Source organism: Phocoena phocoena, chromosome 2 (assembly GCF_963924675.1).
Source record: "Phocoena phocoena chromosome 2, mPhoPho1.1, whole genome shotgun sequence".
In the NCBI taxonomy this organism is placed as follows: domain Eukaryota; kingdom Metazoa; phylum Chordata; class Mammalia; order Artiodactyla; family Phocoenidae; genus Phocoena; species Phocoena phocoena.
This window is the reverse complement of record NC_089220.1, coordinates 100,301,235-100,322,701: the sequence shown is the minus strand read 5'-3', so window position 1 is coordinate 100,322,701 and position 21,467 is coordinate 100,301,235. Positions and strand designations below refer to the sequence as shown.

At 35.7% G+C, this 21,467-nt stretch overlaps 1 protein-coding gene across 5 annotated transcripts in view; it reads right to left on the bottom strand.

Annotated features, from left to right (window-relative positions):
* The window catches only part of TCF12 (transcription factor 12), a 379,535-nt gene that overhangs the window by 208,333 nt on the left and 149,735 nt on the right, over positions 1-21,467 (bottom strand). Inside the window, exon 3 of one of the 5 annotated variants that reach the window (XM_065900465.1) lies at positions 14,548-14,609. The exons of the other annotated variants lie outside the window; for them this stretch is intronic. Coding sequence (XP_065756537.1) covers positions 14,548-14,609 — 62 coding nt within the window. The remainder of the gene's footprint in view (positions 1-14,547; positions 14,610-21,467) is intronic. 5 annotated transcript variants of the gene reach the window in all.

The window sequence follows — 21,467 nt, the reverse complement described above, 5'->3', positions numbered from 1 at the left end:
GCGTCCTAGACCTAAAAAATCAGAACACATATTTTGAGAAGAGCTTTAGGGGGTTCATTCATATTCATATTCTCTAAAGTTGGAGAAGAACTAGCCTATATTATCTTGTAAGTCATGTGGCCTGGTATACAGAAAAATAATATTAGCCACTATTATTTCTTCTTCTGCACCACAAGTACCTCATTAAGTCTTACAGAGCTCACATTTTTAAACCATAATTCCCCTATCCTGTTCACACACTATATGCAACCAGGGAAAATTAGATAAAAGAAAGATAAAATGGGTTCTGTTGCAAAAGAACCTTAGATTTTACATATTTTAAACCTTTTATCTTCTACTACTGTACGTCAACAGATTAAGACTGAACATAAAACTGCTCAATAAATATTTTAAAATATTTGCTGATATTCGTGAAATCAATTCAAATAAATCAAACCTAGGAATAACATAAGTTTATTAAAACCCATGCATTAAGAAGCAATAAATAACTGTAGGAAGACATGATACAATACCAGCCACTGAGCAAAGCAATGTTCTTACATTCGGTACAATAGTATATTTTAAAATAATTTCTAAAATACCAGTCCTAGATGTTAAGCATTTATTTTATAATATTAGGCGGGAAAAATCAGAACAAAAATTAATTGGTACACAGTATAATAATATTTAACCTCTATAAAGTTTATAGGAAAAAGACTAGAAAATTGTAACAAGTTTACAATTTTTTTATCTTACTTGCCTATTATCTCCTAAAATTTCTATGAAAACCATTTATTGTTTTTCTGAAAAATATAGTTTCTCAGTTTTTTTCCTTTAATATGATTGAAATAACATACTCTCATTGTAGAAAATTGGAAATGTAAAGAAGCAGCATCAACTATGTAAGAAAAAAAACACTCCCATTTTACCTCAACTGAAATGCAAACAATATTTTGACACATTTTCTTCCAATTTTTAAATGTTTCTAAAATAGTTCGAACATACAAAAATGTATGTAATAAAAAAAAGTATGTAATAAACAGCCATGTATCCACAACTCAAGAAATAAAACATTGCCAGTATAGTTTAAAACCCTATGGAATTCTCCCAAATTCCCCTCAGAGGTAAACACTATCTTAAACTTATTCTTTTAAAAATCATTTTCATGCATTACTTAATACTTTCATTAAATATGCATATTCTCTAAACAAAGCACCACTCTGCATGTTTTAAAATATCTAAATAGTATACTTTTTTCTATACTCACTTAACAGTCAATATGTAAGGCTGATATATGTTGGAAAAGTGTTAACACTGGTATATACATGTCACTACTGTATAATGTTCTATTTATAAAAATACCACAATTTATCTACCCAGCCCCCTTTTGATGACATTCAGCTCTTCCACTATTACAAACAAGGCTGCTATAAACACTTTAGTAATGTGTCTCTCTGTACACATACGAGAAGTTACACGAAACTTTTTAGGGGTTAATACCTAGGAGTAATGTCACCGGCTTACGAGCATACACAACTTTAAATTTACTAGATATTACTAAACTATTCTCTAGAATAGAAATGTATTATTGTTTAGGAAAAAAAATCTCTTACAGAATCAGAAAGTTCTCCATAGACAACCCCAAACTTCTGAAAGAAAGCTTCCAAAGTCCACTTACAAGCTGTATCTAATTTGTGATGCACTTTCCAGTTGGCAAAAAACAAAGCAATCAGCATTACATTTCCTTATTAGTTCATTAACCCTTATGTAGCTACATTCTTATCTGAAATAGTCTGACCTGGGTGCAAAGGCAATCCTTCACCATAATAAATGTTCAAGACATATTTGTTAAATGAGTTAATCTTCATTAGGCTCCTTAGTTCATCTTAAGGTTCTATAATTAAAACTGTAGTCATTACACCAGGTGTTGATACAGCAAAATTTGACAGAAGTAAGATATTTTAGTTTGTTGCCAGTATCCTGTCTTAATGCCCAGTGTTGTATAGGCTCTTAGAGCCATGGCAACAGTGTTGGCTGATGCTGATTTTTAGAATCTGACTCACAGACACAATAATTCATAGTTCATGATTAAAACAACACTGCATATCTTAGGACCATAGGATAGGATACTTAGGACCATACTTTTGGATTCCGTAATGAGCCATGGTGATACGTACCACACGTCACTTACACTACCTCTTCCTGCCCCTATGACTAAAGCCACTCATTTTTAAGAGTAAATCTGAATTAAAAGTATAATAGTGAAACAATGTTCTTTTGCTAACTGGTTCATATGGGTGCTGAACCACTGGCCGAGACTTATTTCCTTAAAGATGAAAACAAATAAGTTGAAGGGTCATAGTTCAAGGGTCAGCGATTCCTTCTAGGAGTAATCCAGTCTTCATTCAATTTATCTGATTTAAGGTTTTCTATGCCTGCATTAATAATAGCATCAGCATACATTTAATGGTACTACTTGCCAGAACTTGAGTTAAGGGCTTCACTCGTTATCCTTACAACCCCATGAACTATTATTCCCATGCCATAGATAAGGAAATAGGCACAGAAATTTTACATAATTCACCTGGTATACAACAGTAAGTGGCAGGATGGGAATTTAAACCCAGGCAGTCTGACTCCATCCCATGATGCAATGCTGTCTCTCTAAAAATAACTGTTCCTCCCTGGAATTACTGTGAACTGAATGGCTCAATGATAGGCTGGAGCCACACAAAATGAAGAGTGTATTTATTCAAACATAGGTGATAAAGGAATAGAGCCAGGAAAATAGAAAAACAAAAAAAATTTTAAACCACCTAATTTGGCTAGTGGTGCTCAAAATAATAGGGACAGTCAAAAGAGCTTTTGAGAACTTTTTGAACCCATGGATCGTGATGGAGAAAAAGCAAACAAAATGGGAAACGGAAAATCTCCTTTGGTAAGTAGATATCAAGTACAGGCATTCATTGCTCCTGAAGAACATTCCCCTTGCCCAAGGTGGTAATAAACTGCAGCAATCTTCGGTGATGTTGACATAATTCCTACAGAGAATGCAAACAGAGGCTCCAACAAACCTAGAAGCAAATTTCTACCATTAGGACCAGCAGTTGAGCTCCCTCCTGTAAGATGGAGTTTATGATAATAACTTGGCAATTACAGTTAAGAATTATTATTTATTATAACAAAATGGGGAGAAAAATTCTAGAGAAAAACTGTGTAACTCCATTCCAATAAACTAAAGGGGACAGCTGAATGACCTAGTTGTTAGGCAATGAAAATTGCAAATATATATATATATATTCCCACAGAGATAAAAATCTTTAGGGTAACAGCCTAAATGAAATCCAACCTCAACCTGAGGCTCAATCAGAGAAAAAGTATCAGATGAGGCATCTAGTCTTCCTTAGGGAATTTGTGATTTGTTCTGCAGCAGTGAAGCTACCCAGATATAGCAACTGAATGTACAAGGATTAGTTATACACAAACCTATCGTCCCCTTCTTCAGTTCCTAGATCTTCAAAACCCATGGTGGTTACCTGGCTAGAGGACCACAGGTACCATATGGATAATCCAACAAAGAAAGGGCAAAAAAGAAATTTTTATTTCTACGTAATACCAAAGGATGGTAGTGCCCCTATTTTCTGATCTATACAGTTTTTCTTGCAGTGTTCGTAGCAGCTGAAATGTCAGGACTTCCTTTGAAAAGCAGAAAGGCATCACCATCAGATATGAGAGGCAGGTGTAACTACTCTGAAAATATCTGATAAACAAAACCTAACTTTTAGAGATGACTTTTTAATGATAAATGGGCTTCTGAAAACTAAGCCTGGTCCTCTTAGCAGAGACTTCAATACTAAATGAGTAGCTTAGAGAAAGAACTCAGCAAGTTTTTCTTGGATTTTGAACAATCCCTCATTTTTAACTTTGGAATTTTTTTGTTTGACAAAGCATTTAAAATATTTCTGACAAAGCTTCTCTTTCTTAATTTAAGAAAGCATTTTAAAAATTATATTTGTCTATTAGGGAGGGTGGGAGGGAGGGAGACACAAGAGGGAAGAGATATGGGAACATATGTATATGTATAACTGCTTCACTTTGTTATAAAGCAGAAACTAACACACCACTGTAAAGCAATTATACTCCAATAAAGATAAAAAAAATTATATTTGTCTACAAATATCCTACAACTGCAGTTTTAGAATCACTGTAATTCCCATCCATATGTTAACACTTCAAAGCTGTATGTAAAGAAACTTTTCTAGATTAGCCTTTACTGCTATGGAGATCAAAGGAATTAAATTCTAAATACATTACCCTCCCTTTTCACGGCACTTTAATAAAGACCCATGACTCACTTTTGCATGTTGTCAACCTCCTTGCTTTTAAGAATCAGCACGTGAAGCATCTCCTTTTCCATCAGTTGCCTAACCAGCAAGGCCTCTCTCTGAGTAACTCCAACATACTGCTGAGGAGTGACCCCTTCGGGGAGCCCTCATTCACCAATGTGAAAAACATATACTAGATTTGAATATGAGCAAACCAACTTTTTTAATCACTAAAAGCAGGACTTTTGTGGCTACTCAAATGTCTAGATATCATAATTTACTCATATCATACATATATTTATCTAACCAAATTATGTGAATTCATTAAAAAGAAAGCAGAAAAAAAATTAATGTACTAAAAACAGTTCCACCCCTCTTTCATTCTACTAAGAAAAGCATGCACCCTAGAGTGAGTATGAGAAGCAGAGGTGAATCTACTGTCCCCTCAGTTAGTATGAGTTTTGAATGCTTCTCAGTGGAAGCATCTCACTCCATGATCATGATTCTACTGCCTAAGGACAGTATTCTTCATGTAACATGGTAATAAAACACAAACCAGCAACTTCATCAAGTTGCAATCAAACAAACAGCTATCTATTATTAGAGAAAAACTTGGCTCTGATGTGTGTATGTGTATTCTACATATCCAGTTAAATGAAATTGACAAGGAAATTTAAGTGGCATTAATTTCTTAGAATACTTCCAGCTAATACACATAAGTAAAAGTAAAAAGAACAACATAGTTATTTCCTTAAAAGTAAAATTATACAGTAATTCAGACATTTAGTCTAAATTGATACTGTTTTACTATATTTGCACCCAGTACAAATTTTTCTGATACTTACAAAAATATAAGATTAGATAAGTACATTTGTACATCATATAAAATTTTCAGATACTGAGAAAAATAGGAGACCAGCATTTCTTTGATAATCAGTACTAGTTCACAGTACTACCAGTCTTCTTTTATATACCTCCTAAGAGAGATGGGGAGATGTGCCGCTTAGATATCATGGCTAATAGTGGCAGAAACTGAATTATCATCTACTTAATCCAATGTGACAATTTCATTCATAGCAGTAACTTAAATTGGTTTTCTCTTTTTTTCTGCCTGTCTGCTTTGAGTTCTTATGTTTTCAGTGTGTACTATTAAGTTCTATTGTAGATGCCAACAGGTGTGTTTATCAACACTTCTGAGAGGGGATCTTGTCTCTACTCCTCTTAACTTTCTTCTTGTTTTCCTCTTCCCTATAACTACCTCTTTTTTCTTTTACCTGTCTTTTCATATCATTTTAATCTAGTTACTTATGAAATTAAAGAGGTCAAAATGTGCATATGGAAGTGTGACAATGAAATGCATATGTATATGTAAGTACTACTGCCAGTAATGTATCAGGCACTGTGCTAAGTGCCAGAATACAAGGATGAATAAAACAGTCTTTGCCTTCAAGGAGCTCACAGTTTGGAAGAAGAAAGAGACAATATCTGAAAATGTTTTAATAAACTGAGTAATTTTTGTATGAAGTCTGAGCCTCATATGTTTCACATTATAGCTTCCAAAGGCTTAATTACTAATATTAGATTCCCTATTAGTTTAAGGGACAAATTGTCACGACCAGTGATATTTTAAAAGAAGCCCAAGCCAGTCTGCCAACTTCCAAGTTAAACTTCCCGGGTTGGGTGTAGTTTAGAATATGGCAACATGCCAGCACAGCTTCAAAGCAGAATAAGCAGTGCCATTAAGGCAGAAGAAATACTGCATTAAGAGCTGCTAAGAATGCCCTAAGGCAAAATGAAACGTTGATAACCAGAAAACAAAAATGTCAATAAGCACACCTCTGGTGGCATCATAAGCATCACAGCTAACTTTTACTGAGTGACTACCATATGCTAGCACTGTGTTAAGGGCTGTCAGATATTATATCAGTTAATTTAAACTATATATTGATACCATATTTTCTCCATCTCATAGATGAGGAAATTTTATCCTAGAGAATTTAAATAACTTTCCCAGGGTCAGAGAGTGGTAGAGAACTGATTTAAACTTGGGAACTATGACAGCAGATGACTTAATGTTAGCCACTAATTTTTTTTTTTTTTTTAATCTCCAGCACCAAGAAACCTGGCAGTAGAATATGTACTTAAATAGAAAATAATTTCTACTGGGCCAGCCATTTTCAAGGTCTCAGAATCCCTTGGTTTCAGGACCTCTTGAATAAAAAATATTTTCTCTTAAAAAATAGAGAACACCAAAAAGCTTTTCTTTATGTGGGACATATCCACTGATATTTACCATATGAGAAATTAAACCTGAGAAGTTTTAAAAACACAAGAACTGTCAGGGCATACATCATCATATATCATGTAGCATTTAGAAATTCCGTATTACATTCAGGAAAATAATACTTAAATGGCAAATAAAGTTTTAGTAGTATCAAGAAAATAGTTTTAACCTGAAAACACTTTAAAAGGGTCTCAGGAACACCGAGAGGTCCCTGGAACACACTAGGTAAACTACTGGATTAGACTATTTACTATATTTTAAAATAAATCATGAACCCCTCATTACCACTACCTTTTCAGAATCTGGAAACCCTGATTGAAAATGATTTATTTATGACAGAGGACTTATTTCAGAGACAAGGAAAAAAGATTCAGGGAAGTCAAGGGGCAGACCTAAGATCACACAGCTAGTCAATGGCAGATATCTAATATTACTATATTAAAGAACATATCTTTGGTTTCTGATTACAAAGTATCAGTAGACAAATATTTGGGGACAGTTGGTAATAAGGAAAGCAATTACACAATAGTGAAACAGGGTATCAAAATTGCAAAGATCTCTTGAATAAGCCAGTACTTTCAGTGTTGTGCAGGAAAAGCTAATAGTGCTGGCTTCACTTCTCCATTCATTTATAACGTGCTACTCATAGGGCTCCTACTGATGAAGCAAATCCATGGTCTCTGTCAGACTAGCTTAACTAAAAACTACATTTCCACTTCAACTTCCAGACAAGATGGAGTAACAGACCAGATTAACCCTCACACTTGAAACAATAAAAAAATAAACAAAATACATTAAGCAAGAGTTTTGAGACACAGGACATGGTCAGTGCAGGACAGTGATCCCTGAGAGAGGGGAAACAAAGTGAATCCTATGATTGCTGGGGGGAAGGGGAGAGGCAGGAGACAGGGAGAAGAGGAGGAAAAGGAAGAAGGAGAAGAGGAAAAGAGATGGCAACTTAGAACTCTATACCTTGTACAAAAAATTAAGAATATTTCAGACACATGGAACATGAAAAACTTATCAGTACCAGACCTACACAATGAGGAATGTTAAAGGAAGTTCTTCAGTCGAAAGGAAAGTAACACCAGACCGAAATACAGATTTACACAAAGAACTAAAGCATGTACTCTGGCTACAATGTTATTTTAAATATCAATAATAAAAACATATCTACAGAATCTCCAAATATTTCAAAATTAAACAATATAACTGTAAATAACCCAAGGGTCAAGGAAGAAAGCAATAGGAAAACTGGAACAGAGCAGGACCTCCCCCACCCCTACCCCGGCCCCAAGTACAAAACCGAACAGTTAATGATTAGGACAACAGAGTCACAGACTCAGTGTCTGATGCACACTCCTGAATTGTTTTACAGATACTATAACTGCTACCACAGGAAAAAAGCTAACTGCATGATGACCAGACTGTAGCCATGACATAAGCTGCTCCAGCTTGAGCAGTATTGAATCTATGGCTAGCACAATTCCAAGAACTGGCCTCAAGAGAATGGGATTAACATTATTGCTCATAATAATCTATTTCTTTGTGGGCATCAAAGTAATTGTAGCTTTCTTTACCCGTATATATAAGCAGACAACCAAAATCATCAGCAGAGATGCTACAGACCCATGCTGACAACCCTCCACTCTGAGAATATAGCACTCTATGTCAGCATGAATAAGTTACAAGACAGACCTTCATCCCTAACCCCACAGAAATGAAATGATGTTCTGACAAGTGGGGATTTGTAAGCAGCTCTTTGCAGGAAACCACCCTCAGCAGGAAGCCCCTTTTCTTGTCACTTTAGCAAAGCTATATTGTAACTAACTTTTAAACCAGGTGTCACCATGCTCTACTCATTTCTGGCCCAAGCACAGCTTTCAAATCTTTTAATCACACAATACCTTGTCTAACTTGTTGGTTCTTTCCATAGATCAAAGAAGTAGAAATGAAGAATAAGCAATGAAATGTAGAAATGAAGATGACCAGATCTCTCCCTTAGCTTCCCCTTCAGTCATCTCCCGAACAAACTGTGTGAACAAGATAACATCTAGAGGAAGATCACAAGAAGTCAACGAGCCTGCGAGCAGTGGGGGGATGATGATGACTCTGACCCCCTATCTCAATGATTAACGGAGATTACTTCCCTCCTTCTCTTTAAAAGTTTCATGGCTGAGCAGAATCTTCGGAGGTGGTTTGTGGGGGATGCTGAGTCCACCATCTGCCCAGATTGCTGCCATTCTGATTAAGAGCACCTTTCTTTTCTACTGTTTGTAAGTCTGTAACTGATTTTGTAAGCAGGAAGTGGGGGGACCTGATTCATTCAGTAATAAAATTATAAAGTATTTTGAACTGAATGAAATGAAAACAGAAAATAGGAATAATTGTGGGATGCAGGTAACACCATGGTCAGAGGAAAATTTATTGTACTAAATGCCTGTTAGAAAAGATGAAAGATCTCAAATCAATGACCACAACTTCCACCTTAAGAAACTAAAAAACAAAGAGCAAACTAAACTCAAAGTAAAGGTAAGAGTAGAAGTCAAACATACTGAAAGCAGAAAAACAATTGAGAAAACCAAAGAAACAAAAACTAGTTCTTCGAGAATGTCAGTAAAAGAGATAAGCCTCTAGCCATACTGATCAGGAGAAAAAGAAACAATTCACCAATATCAGGAATGAGGTAGGGATTTTAACTACAGGTCCTACAAATGCTGTGCCAGGTAGACTCTAAGATGGCCCTCAATGATCTATGTCTTCTGGTATTCATACCCCTATATAAGCCATTCCTCTTCAGTGTGACCTGGCCTAAGCGACTTGCTTCCAATCAAAAGAATACTGCAAAAGTGATGGGATGCCATTTCCATAATTAGGCTTCATAATACTGTGCCTTCTATCTTCCTAGCAGATCCCTCTTCCCTTGATGGCTATGATGAAGTAAGCTGCCATGACAGAAAGGCCCAACTGGCAAGATACTGAGGGCAGCTTCCAGCCAACAGCGGACTTTGATCCTTAGTTCAACAAACCAAAAGGAACTGAATCCTGCCAAAAAACACATGATCTTGGAAGCAGATCCTTCCCCAATCAGTCTTTCAGTTCTGGCAAGTACTTTGCTTACAGTCTTATAAAAGACCCTGAAGCAAAGGACCAAGCTAAGCTATACCTAATTCCTCACCCACAGAAACTGTGAGTCCATAATGTGTACTATTTTAAGCCACTAAAATTGCAGCAATTTATTATTATAGCAAGAGATAACTAATATAAATATTTAAAAGGTAATAGAGAATTATTATGAACAACTTTATGCCAATAAATTCAACTTAGATGAAATGGACAAATGGATATATTTCTTAAAATACACAAACTAACAAAGCTCACTCAAGAAAAAAATTGAATAGTTCTTATCTACTAATAAAGTTAAAATTAAAAGCCATCTCTCAAAGAAAACTCTAGGCCCACATATCTTCACTGGTAAATTCTACCAAATATTTAAAGAGGAAATAATACCAACATTACATAAATTCTGCCAAAAAATTAAAATGGAAGTAATAATTCTCAACTCATTCTTTGAGGCCAGTATTATCATGATATCAAATTCTGACTGACAGGACAAGGAAGAAAAAATCATACAGATCAGTATTACTCAAATATAAAAATTCTTAACAACATTTTAGCAAATTGAATTCAACAATATATAAAAGAACAACACATAGTAATCCAGTGCTATTTATCTCAGGAATGCAAGGTTGGTTTAAAATTAAAAATAGTAATCAATATAATCCCACAGTAACACACTACAAAAGAAAATCCATATGACCACCTCAATGGATGCAAAAAATTATTTTAATAAAATCCAACACCCATTTTTGATAAATACTCTCAACAAATTAGGAATAAAAGGAAATTTCCTCAATCTAATAAATCACACGAATGAAACGTATAACTAATGTCATGCTTAATGGCGAAAGATTGGTTGTTCTTCCAACATCAAGAACAGGGCAAAGCTATCCGCGCTTGTCACTTCTGTTCAACACTGTACAAGAAATCATAACCAATTCAATAAAGGGGAAAAATCCAGATTGGAAAAGAAAAAGTTAAATTCTCATTATCCAAACAGAAAATCCTCCAGCATGTACAAAAAAACTACTACAGCTAGTGAGTTTAGCAAGGTGCAGGATATAAGGTCAATATACCAAAACTTATTATAGTTTTTATATAAGGCATGAACAACCAGAAATTTAAATTTATAACAGCATCAAAAATTATTTAGTGGGCTTCCCTGGTGGCGCAGTGGTTGAAAGTCCGCCTGCTGATGCAGGGGACGCGGGTTTGTGCCCCGGTCCGGGAGGATCCCACATGCCGCAGAGCGGCTGGGCCCGTGAGCCATGGCCACTGAGCCTGTGCTCCGCAACGGGAGAGGCCACAACAGTGAGAGGCCCGCGTACCGCAAAAAAAAAAAAATTATTTAGTGATAAACTAAAGATGTGTAATATGTGTTCACTGAAAACTATAAAACATTACTAACGGGAATTAAAGAAGACTTAAGAGAAAGTTATACCATAGTCACTGATCAGAAGATTCCACATTGCTAACATATCAATTCCCCTTAAACTGATGAGATTCTATGCAACTAAAATCCCAGAAGATTTTCTAGAAAAAGATACGCTGGTCGAAATGTTTCAGTGTATATGCAATGTACCTAGAATAGGAAAAACAATTTTGAAACAGAATAATTAAGGTTGGATGACTTACACTACTTGATATCAAGATGTATTTTAAGGTACAGTGATCAAGATAATATGGTATCGATGTAAAGGTTTAAAAAAAATCAGTGGAACAGAACAGAGAGTTCAGAAATTGATCCTCACATACACAGTTAATTGATTTTCAACAGAGATAACAGGGGAATTCAATGGGGAAAAGGACAATCTTTTCAACAAACAGTGCCAACAAAATTGGATACTCTTATGCCCAAAAAAAAAAAAAAAAAAAAAAAATCAATTTTGACCCTGACTTTATACTTAACCAAAACTGAACTTGCAATGGATCATGGATCTAAATTAATAGTTAAGTATATAAACTGTTTAATTTACTATTTCTTGAGACTGTTACTATCAGTCAAACAATTCATATGTAACACAGAAGGATTCCACGGTAGGAAAAAAAATGTGAGAAGAAGTATATTCTGCTCCTTTCTTAAAGATTTATAATTTACAATAATATTAAAAACTGAGACACCTAATACCAACAAGGAAATCTAATTTCTTTAACTCAATAATACATAAATATATTGGACCACAGAGCTCTGTATTTATATATTCTTTATTAATAACCTATTGAGCCCAGTTCTAGAAACTCTGATAGTGTTCAAAAATTTTTGTTTTACATGTTAGGAATTAAGTCCAGAATAAGTAACTCATCAGTCCTCTGTTCTTTGTATTACAAAACATCATTTTCACTTGATATGCCCTGGAGGTTTTATAACCAAGTATTGCTTTTATTTTTGTGCTTCTACTCTCCCTGGGCCTTCATTACTACAACTTTTATCATTCTGTGGTATAACAATCTGTTTTTCTCATGAGAAGGAACACTCCTTTTGCCCAGGAAATGTGGACTGCTCATTTTCATTCTGCCCAACTAATGCCAGTGACTAGAAAATAGTGAAATCTCAGTAAGTGCTTCATAAGTAAAAAAAAGTGGGAGAAAAAAGGATTTTCATGTGAACAGCACACAAACTAAAATATGGACACCCAAGAGAAGACTGTAAAATTCTAAACTGGGAAGGAAGATACTGAGGAAAAGTGATCTAAGAGAGCAAGGTAGGGTTACTGGAAAATGAAAAAAATATTTACAGAGCAAGAACTCAGAAAAGTCTAAACTTAATAAGATTTCATGGTATCACCAATGCAGAGAAGACGTTTGGTTCAGTACAGGTGATATTTCATTGCTCAATTACTAAATAATTTCCTATACTATACACCAAGAACATGATTGCTCCATGCAAAAAGCAGCAGATTGATAATGATATAAAACCACATGAAAATAATTACTTCATTTGAAAGCACAAAAGATTAAGTGTCTGTTCAATATGTTGAAGGAAAACAGTCCAAGCTTCTTATTCTCAGAATAAAAATGTTAGAATATATAACAAAAGTACATCACAAAAGGAACTGACATTAGTTGATCATGCTAAGCCTTTGACACATACATAAGCTCATTGAGGATCACTACCTTGTGAGGCAGATATCTTTCAAACAGATTTGAGAAATTAACTGAAGCCTCCTCTTTTAAAATCTACATTCTGTCATAAGAATGTAGACTAATAAGAATCTACGTTCATAAGAACCTGGATTGGCCAATTTTATTTTTCCGGATAATTCCAAATCCCAAGATCTGTTCATCTGTAATGAACGTTTCCAATAATTTCAATTTTATAAACATAATTAACTTTTCCTGACTTATAGGACCTCTTGGTGGGCATTTAAAAACTGCAACAGGTCCCCCATCTTGTTCAGGACATACTCCAGGAATTCAAAACAGCTGTCTTTCTAAGGAGCATCCAAGACTTGTAAAATTCTTAACATGGTTTTATATCAAAATGGAGTAACTTTTCAAGAGACTGACTGTAAAAAGAGGAACACTTATAGACTTCTTAATAAATTACACATATGTGCTAAATACTTTATGCCTCTACTTAATTCTTACACACTTCTTATGAGATAAATCTCTTTGCAGATGAGAAATCTGAGGCTCAGAGATTAAGTTATTTTATCCTTTCCAAGGTCAAATACAGTGGTGATACCAGGAAGCAAATTTATCTGATTCATTCCATGGCTTATATTTTTAATGTATAAAATGTGAATAATATTTTTATAATAAATAATGATAGTGACATCATCTTACAACTTCTAGAGTATGTGTCAAAGTCCTGGACAAGTAGTAATAACAACTATTTTGGGGTCTCTCTTAAACTTCAGCAAGTGTGATATGGTCCAAAGGGACAGTAATTTAAAATCATACTGCCTGGTTACTACTCTTGTGTGCTTAATATCTGGTAAGTTATCTACCTTCTCTGAGCCTCAATTTCTTCACCTCTAAAATGGATGGGATTTTTTAAATGGCTTCTTGATGAGCTGGTATGAAGCTTAAAAAAGGTAACATGTGAAAGGTTTTAAACTATATGTGACAAATGGTAGTTGTAAATATTGTTACTAATTAAAACAGGCTAAGCAGGCCTAAAAATGTATTCTGCCAGAATCTACCCTCCATTATTTTCTCATGAATAAGAAACATTTAAATTTATAGAAAATAACTTTTTAAAAAAGCTGTCAGAAAATAAATCCTCAACAATTACAAAACAGGATGTAAGAGAGATTCAAAGATTATTATGTTTTGACTTCCACTTGTTAACTTTCAAGACCCAACACTGAGAAGATTAAAAAAAAAAAGAGAATTGTAAAGATCAATCCTGATAAAGATGCTATTTCACAGGCATACAAAGTTAAATGAAACTCACAATGAGGTGAGAAACTGACATACAGGCTCTTTCCAAAAGATCTATGTTAGAGCATCTCAACAGGCATTGTCCCTGTTGAATGGCTAAACTGAAAAAATAGGTTTGACTGGCTTAAAAATGGGAGTGGACAATCTGATAGCTATGTGATTTCTTTCATTTTAAATATCTGCTAGCAAGAGATTTAAAGGAGCTTACATCATCTTAACCCAATTTCTCCTTATCCAAAAACATTACGATTACAATTTATAGGCAGGTGCTGTTTGAATACGACCAAGATTAACAAACAACATTTTCTCTCATGGGTTTATTTGAACCTAACTTTAAAATACACCCTTTTCTTACCCATAGTTTTCTTCACATTCAGAACATTCAGAAGGAGCAGTTACATAACAAAACAGAGATCAATGGGAACATAGATGCAATATATAGAAAACACTTACTTTAATTCTCTGTCCCTCCTGTCTTGCTTTGCTATTTAACTGCTTCATCTCGTGTTTTGTACCTGAGATCAAGAGGCATAAAATACTATTTCAAAATTTGTGTGTCCTTTCTAATTATTGCATTTGATCCCCTAGTAGCTATAAAACCTATACCATTATCCCCCTCAAAAATAAAAACAATGCAAACAGTAAACAATCTAGAGAAAATATGTGCTCTAAGGGAGTGAACTTTATTACCCATTAACGCTGACAAATGGGGGACAATGAGTAAAAACTATTTTATTTACTTTTTATTCACACAACTAGATTTTCCCATTTGTAAGGGAAGCTATTTATCAAAATCAAACAATCTGGTAGTTGTATAACACAACCACAACTAACTTGTCAAAGGCTAAATAAAACACATGGAGCTTAATTCAGGAGTCATCATTCTCTGGGGATAGTGAGTCTACATGATTTCATATTTTCCTCATTCACCAAGTGTACCAGTTTCTTTTTCCTTTGTGACATCTCTCCTCTCTCCAATATTTTGTGATCTTGATCCTATCATCCCAATCTAAGTCTTATTTCATCCCAAGTGGGCCTGTGTAGTAACATCATATCAGATTATCCAATTTCTTGTGTTTGGATCCATCCTTCATACCACAGCATATCGATATTTATAAAACCCTTTGTGCCATTCCCTGTGACAAAGTTTATTTTTAATTGGTTCTCTATTTCTCAAAGGACAGACTTTATTTCTTCTACAGAAAGGTTATCTGCCTTATCACACTATTCACCTACAAAGCAAGGTGATTTACTATATTCTAAATTTTGTGGTTTTGGTGCCTCTGTAACTTGTGGTCCCATCATTCTACCTTCCCAGAAAGAGCTGTCTTCCTTTCAACCTTATTCACACAAATATTGTTTGTCCTACAATATTCTACTCAAACTCTTCCTATTCTATTAAGTCTTTCCTGACCACTCAAAGGAATTTCTCCCTCTCCTGTAATCTCATGGTAATCAGTGAAATTACTTTGGTAATTAATTATTTGTTGCCTAATTAGAGCTTCTCACTGCTGCCTTAAAAGAGTTAAAGTTTTACAGTTTATTTAAAATAAAGATGACTTGGTAAGTATGATTTGTATTTCCAACCATATTTCCTGAACTCTAAGATACACATTTATTCACTTTTGACATTTCAGAAACTGAGTGCATCTACAAATCTCAGCAGGGTAAAACTGGGGAACCACAGAAAGAGCAAGTTCCTTAAAAGCAGGCAGACAACACTGTCATCCTTATTTACAAGGGTAGCTCTCATGCCACTGTGCTCTGCTGGGAGAAGAAAACAACATGTTCTCTCTGCTCCTAGGTACTCCCAAGGCCCCTACTGTCAAATGTAAATGAACTACACACCAGGTTCTCTCAAAACTCCACCAGTATAACCCTTCCTGGAGTCAGAATAACCTCTGTTTGTTTTGCATAGATAACATGTGATGGGAATTAAGCCCCTATTATGCCATCTCCAACTTGCTACCCTTCAAACTTCAGAGTGGTTATTAGCCAAACTCTTCCATATATATGAAGGAACAGATATTGAATACTTGCTAAGAATGGAGAGAGCACTAAGCAAAATTAAAGATCCCTTTAGCCACATCTGACAGAAATGGTCCAGAGTTGTCAGAGAAGTAACATTAAATGAATACAGATAACCTTACAGACTCATTTTAGTGTCCATAGAATCTGAAAGCTCTATGTTTACTCTAGTTGAATTTTTATTTATTTTTGTTTCCTTTAACCCAAGTACCTAATCTATGGCTTTGTGTATGACTCTCAGAAATCTAGAACAAATTCTGAATCCTTGTACCCTAATATTTTCATTTTTCTACCTGATCTGGTCTGTCAGGCTGCCATCCACAAGTATTCCTGACAGCTGATCTGAGAAATGACCACTGCTGGTGCTTTTTAAATAAACTGTACCCTCATATCCCTTCACTGCAACAGGTAGCACAAGTCACACAGTATGTTTACAATGAAAGAACTCAAAACATATCAACTATTTATCCCCTAACAGAAAGTCCCTGAGATTATTTTGTGCTGAGTCATACACAGCAGCTAAGCTAAGTATTTTAAAGCCAACTCATCACCACATAACTGGTTTTCCCCTTCTCCACTAATAGGCCTAAGTCCGGAACTTCAGTAAGGTAGTTATTATTAGTATCCACCACCTCCGGCCCCCACAACCAGTGCAAAAGGGAAAAGAAAAAAAATGTTTGAGGCAAAGAGAAGCAACGTGCCTAGAGTCATACAGCTAAGAAACAGGAGTGCCAGAAACAGCACAGGCATCTTGATTTCAACATTCAAGCTCTTAAATTGTACACTATTCTGCCTCATGAAACACTATACCTGCCAGGCAAATTTTTTAAAAAATCAAATAACGTCCAATGCCCTCTTTATCAATTGTAGATCCTCTTCTTTTTTCACCTTTGTCCTCTCTCTCCTCCCATTCCTTCAGTATATGGCAGAAAATTTAAGACAATTCTTTGAGTTGGGAAATTCTAAGGTAAGGGGGTTAAAAATACTAGCACAGAATTCAGAATATGTGAGTTCTAGGCCAGAGTCTGTCATTGACTAGGCAAACTTTCTGACCAAATCTCACGTGTATTTTGTATCAACAGCACACATCTCAACCTAGCCAAATCTCATACTCTCTTAAGTTTCCTCCTCTACGAACTAAAAGGACTGGATATAAATAAAACACCTTCTAGTTTTGAAAATTCTTCTAGCTTTCAAAATCTGAATATTGCAAAATGGGGAGGGAAGGAAGAACAACACGAGCAAGATTGTTTCATTCTGCAAACCATATTATAAAGAGAAGGCGGGGGGGGGGGGGGGGGGCAGCTTCCCTGGTGGTGCAGTGGTTGAGAGTCTGCCTGCTGATGCAGGGGACACGGGTTCGAGCCCCTGTCTGGGAAGATCCCACATGCCGCGGAGTGGCTGGGCCCGTGAGCCATGGCCGCTGAGCCTGCGCGTCCAGAGCCTGTGCTCCGCAACGGGAGAGGCCACAACAGTTAGAGGACCGCGTACCGCAAAAAAACAGAAACAAAAACAAGAGAGGCAGGGGGGCTTCCCTGGTGGTGCAGTGGTTGAGGGTCCACCTGCCAATGCGGGGGACACGGGTTCGTGCCCCGATCTGGGAAGATCCCACATGCCGCGGAGTGGCTGGGCCCGTGAGCCATGGCTGCTGAGCCTGGGCGTCCGGAGCCTGTGCTCTGCAACGGGAGGGACCACAACAGTGATGGGCCCGCATATCGCAAAAAAAAATAAAAAATAAAATAAAGAGAAGGGAAAACCATGGTAGAAATTTAGCAATTAGAAAAAATAAGCACTCAAACTCTACTCAATTGAATGTTGCTCCTTTTCCAAAAATAACTACCACAATGGGTTATATGTAACCTGAAAATACTTATGATTAAACTGCCAACTCCTGGGCATTGATGGTACCTATAAATATAATTTCTATTAGTGGTTACCTACCAGTGAACTCATACCTTTTAAATTAAGGAATGCGAAACTCTGTATTGTAGGAAAGAGTATCAACAGAAAGACTTCTCTTTCCTATTAGCCCTCTCCTAACACCTTGCCCAGGGTATAAACTGCAACGGTACTTCGGCACTGTGACCTTGGCCTAGGTTGGGTAGCAGAGCTTAAAAGGGCAGGAAAACCAAGATTACATGGCCCCTTGGAATTTCCGTAAACTAAAATGATCAGACAATATTTTTGAAACAGAATTTGTACATGAGGAAATATAAGCATGAAAATATATAATAAAATATTAGATATTTGGAGAAAATAATAATGGTGGTAATAACAGTAACAGCAGCTTTCATTTATTGTATCAATAAATGAAATACTTCATAGCTATTATTATATTCCATCTTTACCAAAATCCTACAAAGTATCTGTAAGATTATCATAATTATAGAGATTAGAAACCTGAGGCACAAAGAGGTTATGTAATTTGTCCAAGGTCACAGAGCACGACTCTTCAGAGGCTGTGATCTTAAATAAAATGCTTCACTAAGCAGTGTCATCAATCAGGGCAATAATTTGTAAGCACAGAAGAAAGCCCTATAACCATTAATTAATACCACCACCACCTACTTCAAGCTTCACCAGCTTGTATCAATTTCGGTTCCTTCCCGTCCTCAAACTCCAAACGCAATCAATCTAGTATATCTAATGATTCTTCCTCAATCTGATTATATTCAGCAAACACATACACAGCATTCATTATATATAAAGCATTATACAGACAAAAACTTTTATATCAAAGTTTCTCAGAAGACTTCTGCATTCCCAAGAAAGAAATTGCAGGGGAAAGGAAATCAATTTTATTTATGTCCTTTACAATTATAAAAGAAGTAAAAGTATAGTATTAATAAGCATGACTGAATCAGAAAGCAATTCTTATTCATTACACTTAGAATGCAGCACAGTTGCAAATGTATTCATTCATTTAAACTTGTTTGTTACAAATAAATCTAGTTGATAAATTCTGAGATACATAAGATTAAAGCCAACACTTACAGAACACTCATTATGTACCAGACACTGATCTAAGCACTGCCCACTGTACATGTATCTCATTTAATTCTCACAACAACTTTGTAAAGTAATTATTATTATCCCCATTTCACAGATGAGTAAACTGAGGTACAGTAAATTTAAGTAACTGGACAAGAATCACACATGCTGTAAGTGGCAGAGCTGGGATTCATCCCAGGTAGTCTGGCCCCAGAGTATGTGCTCTTAATCACTGCCTTCTAAAGACGGGGAGTTGGGGGGGGGAATCTGAAACCAGAATAAATCATTAACACTGTAGAAAATAAGAAAAATCATGATATTCTCTGGCCTTTATGCCTGGTTACAAAGGTCAAATATAGAAAACATTCATTTGTAGGAAAGAATAAAAAATAAGGGAGGGAGGGGACAAAGTCATTAATTAATTATACCTCTGCCCATGTCTAAATTATCTGAGATTAATCGCTCCTTTCAGTCTCTGGTGCTTTAAATTCAATCACCACTTTCACAAATTTCTGAAAATAGAAGCGCTATTCAATCATGATGATGCTTTTATCTGTTCACGTGTGTGTTTTTGTTCTGCACAGGTGGGGAGTAGGTCAACGGTGCTGTGGGTAGTTCTGATAACCGGAAACTCAACCAACCACCTGTACGCTATGAGGCTACTTTTCTGGTGGTTTTGGGAAAAACAGGGAAGACACACTAGAAAGAGCTCTGTTGTAGTGACTTTCCTTACTTCTGAAAATGGGCATAGGGTGAAACACTGAAAAGAAGTTTGTGGCCTCTTAGCCACACAATTCCAGTGGAACTCACTTATGCATCAAGGTTACTAGAGCAGAATGGTATCTTCATCAAAATTAAAGTCAGGACCGAATAGGCAAAAAGTATAAAGAGGAAAAATTCTCCTTGAGAAGTTGTTAAATAAATATTGATCTCAACCCTTCATGATTCTGAATAGCCAACTGTGTACACTAAAATGTATAGTAATACAGTATTAATAGAGTTCATATGCTAAATACTGCTTTACAGTACTGCAAAAAATTATTTTCTCCCTTATAGTTTTTTTTGAAAAGTTGTTAAATATTGATCTCAACCTTCATGAATCTGTATAGCCAATCTTGTACACTAAAATGTATAGTAATACAGTATTAATAGAGTTCATATGCTAAATACTGCTTACAGTACTACAAAAAAATTATTCTTTCTCCCTTATAGTTTTTTTTTTTTGCGGTATGCGGGCCTCTTACTGCTGCGGCCTCTCCTGTTGCGAAGCACAGGCTCCAGGCGCGCAGGCTCAGCGGCCGTGGCTCATGGGCCCAGCCACTCCGTGGCATGTGGGATCTTCCCGGACCGGGGCACAAACCCGTGCCTCCTGCATCAGCCAGTGGACTCTCAACCACTGCACCACCAGGGAAGCCCCCCATTTTGCAGTTTTTAAATACCTTTTTATCACGACATACCACAAAAAGTAAACTTAAAATTTTTTCTATCATTAATATAAAATCAAATTATTTATTAAATGAGATTTTCCGTGAAGGAAGTGTGTTATTTATAGAATATAGTAAAGTCTAAATAAATGTCATTCACATAATTTCTACAAAGGCATCTAAAATTTCATTAAAGCTTAAACTGACTTAATTTTACTAACAATGTGTCAAAACTAGCTTTTGGCCAATATCATTATTTATTTCTAAATTTTAAAAACTCACTGTATTAAAATACTAAGGAGAATTAAGTACTTTGTTCAACTGAGATTCTTATTAACAAAACTATATCCATCTATACTTATGATTATGAAAAACATGGTCAACGTGGTAAAAGATATTTAATAATAAAACTCAGAAAGTTGACAATCTTCCTATAAAGGAGTGCTGAGGACAGCTTCAAAGATAACTATAAATGTCTCTCCCTGATGAGAAGAGTTCAGGGGAGAAATAAATGGTTTGAAATTGTAAATAAAATATAACATCTTGACTAACACAGAATCATGACTAGGATAAAGGAAAAAAGTTACTGGAAGAGTAGATTTCACCAAAAACAAAAAGAAAGGAGGGCAGTAAATCACTGTTCTATCAGATCACTCAGTAGCCAGGCAGGGAAAAAAATGTGTGTGAATAGTGTGTGCGTGCGCGTGCGCGCGCGCGCACGCAAGCATATGGCTGTATGGGATATCTGGAGATTAATCTGGATTTTTATAATAGAAAACTACTATGAAATCAATTTAACTTTTCACTGTACATAACATACACTGAAAAAACAAATTAAGAATAAAAAACTGCATTTCACATTTGACCTATAGATCAAATAGCAAAAAGAAAAGCAAGATTTGCTTTGAAGTCCATCTCTAAAGGTAAACT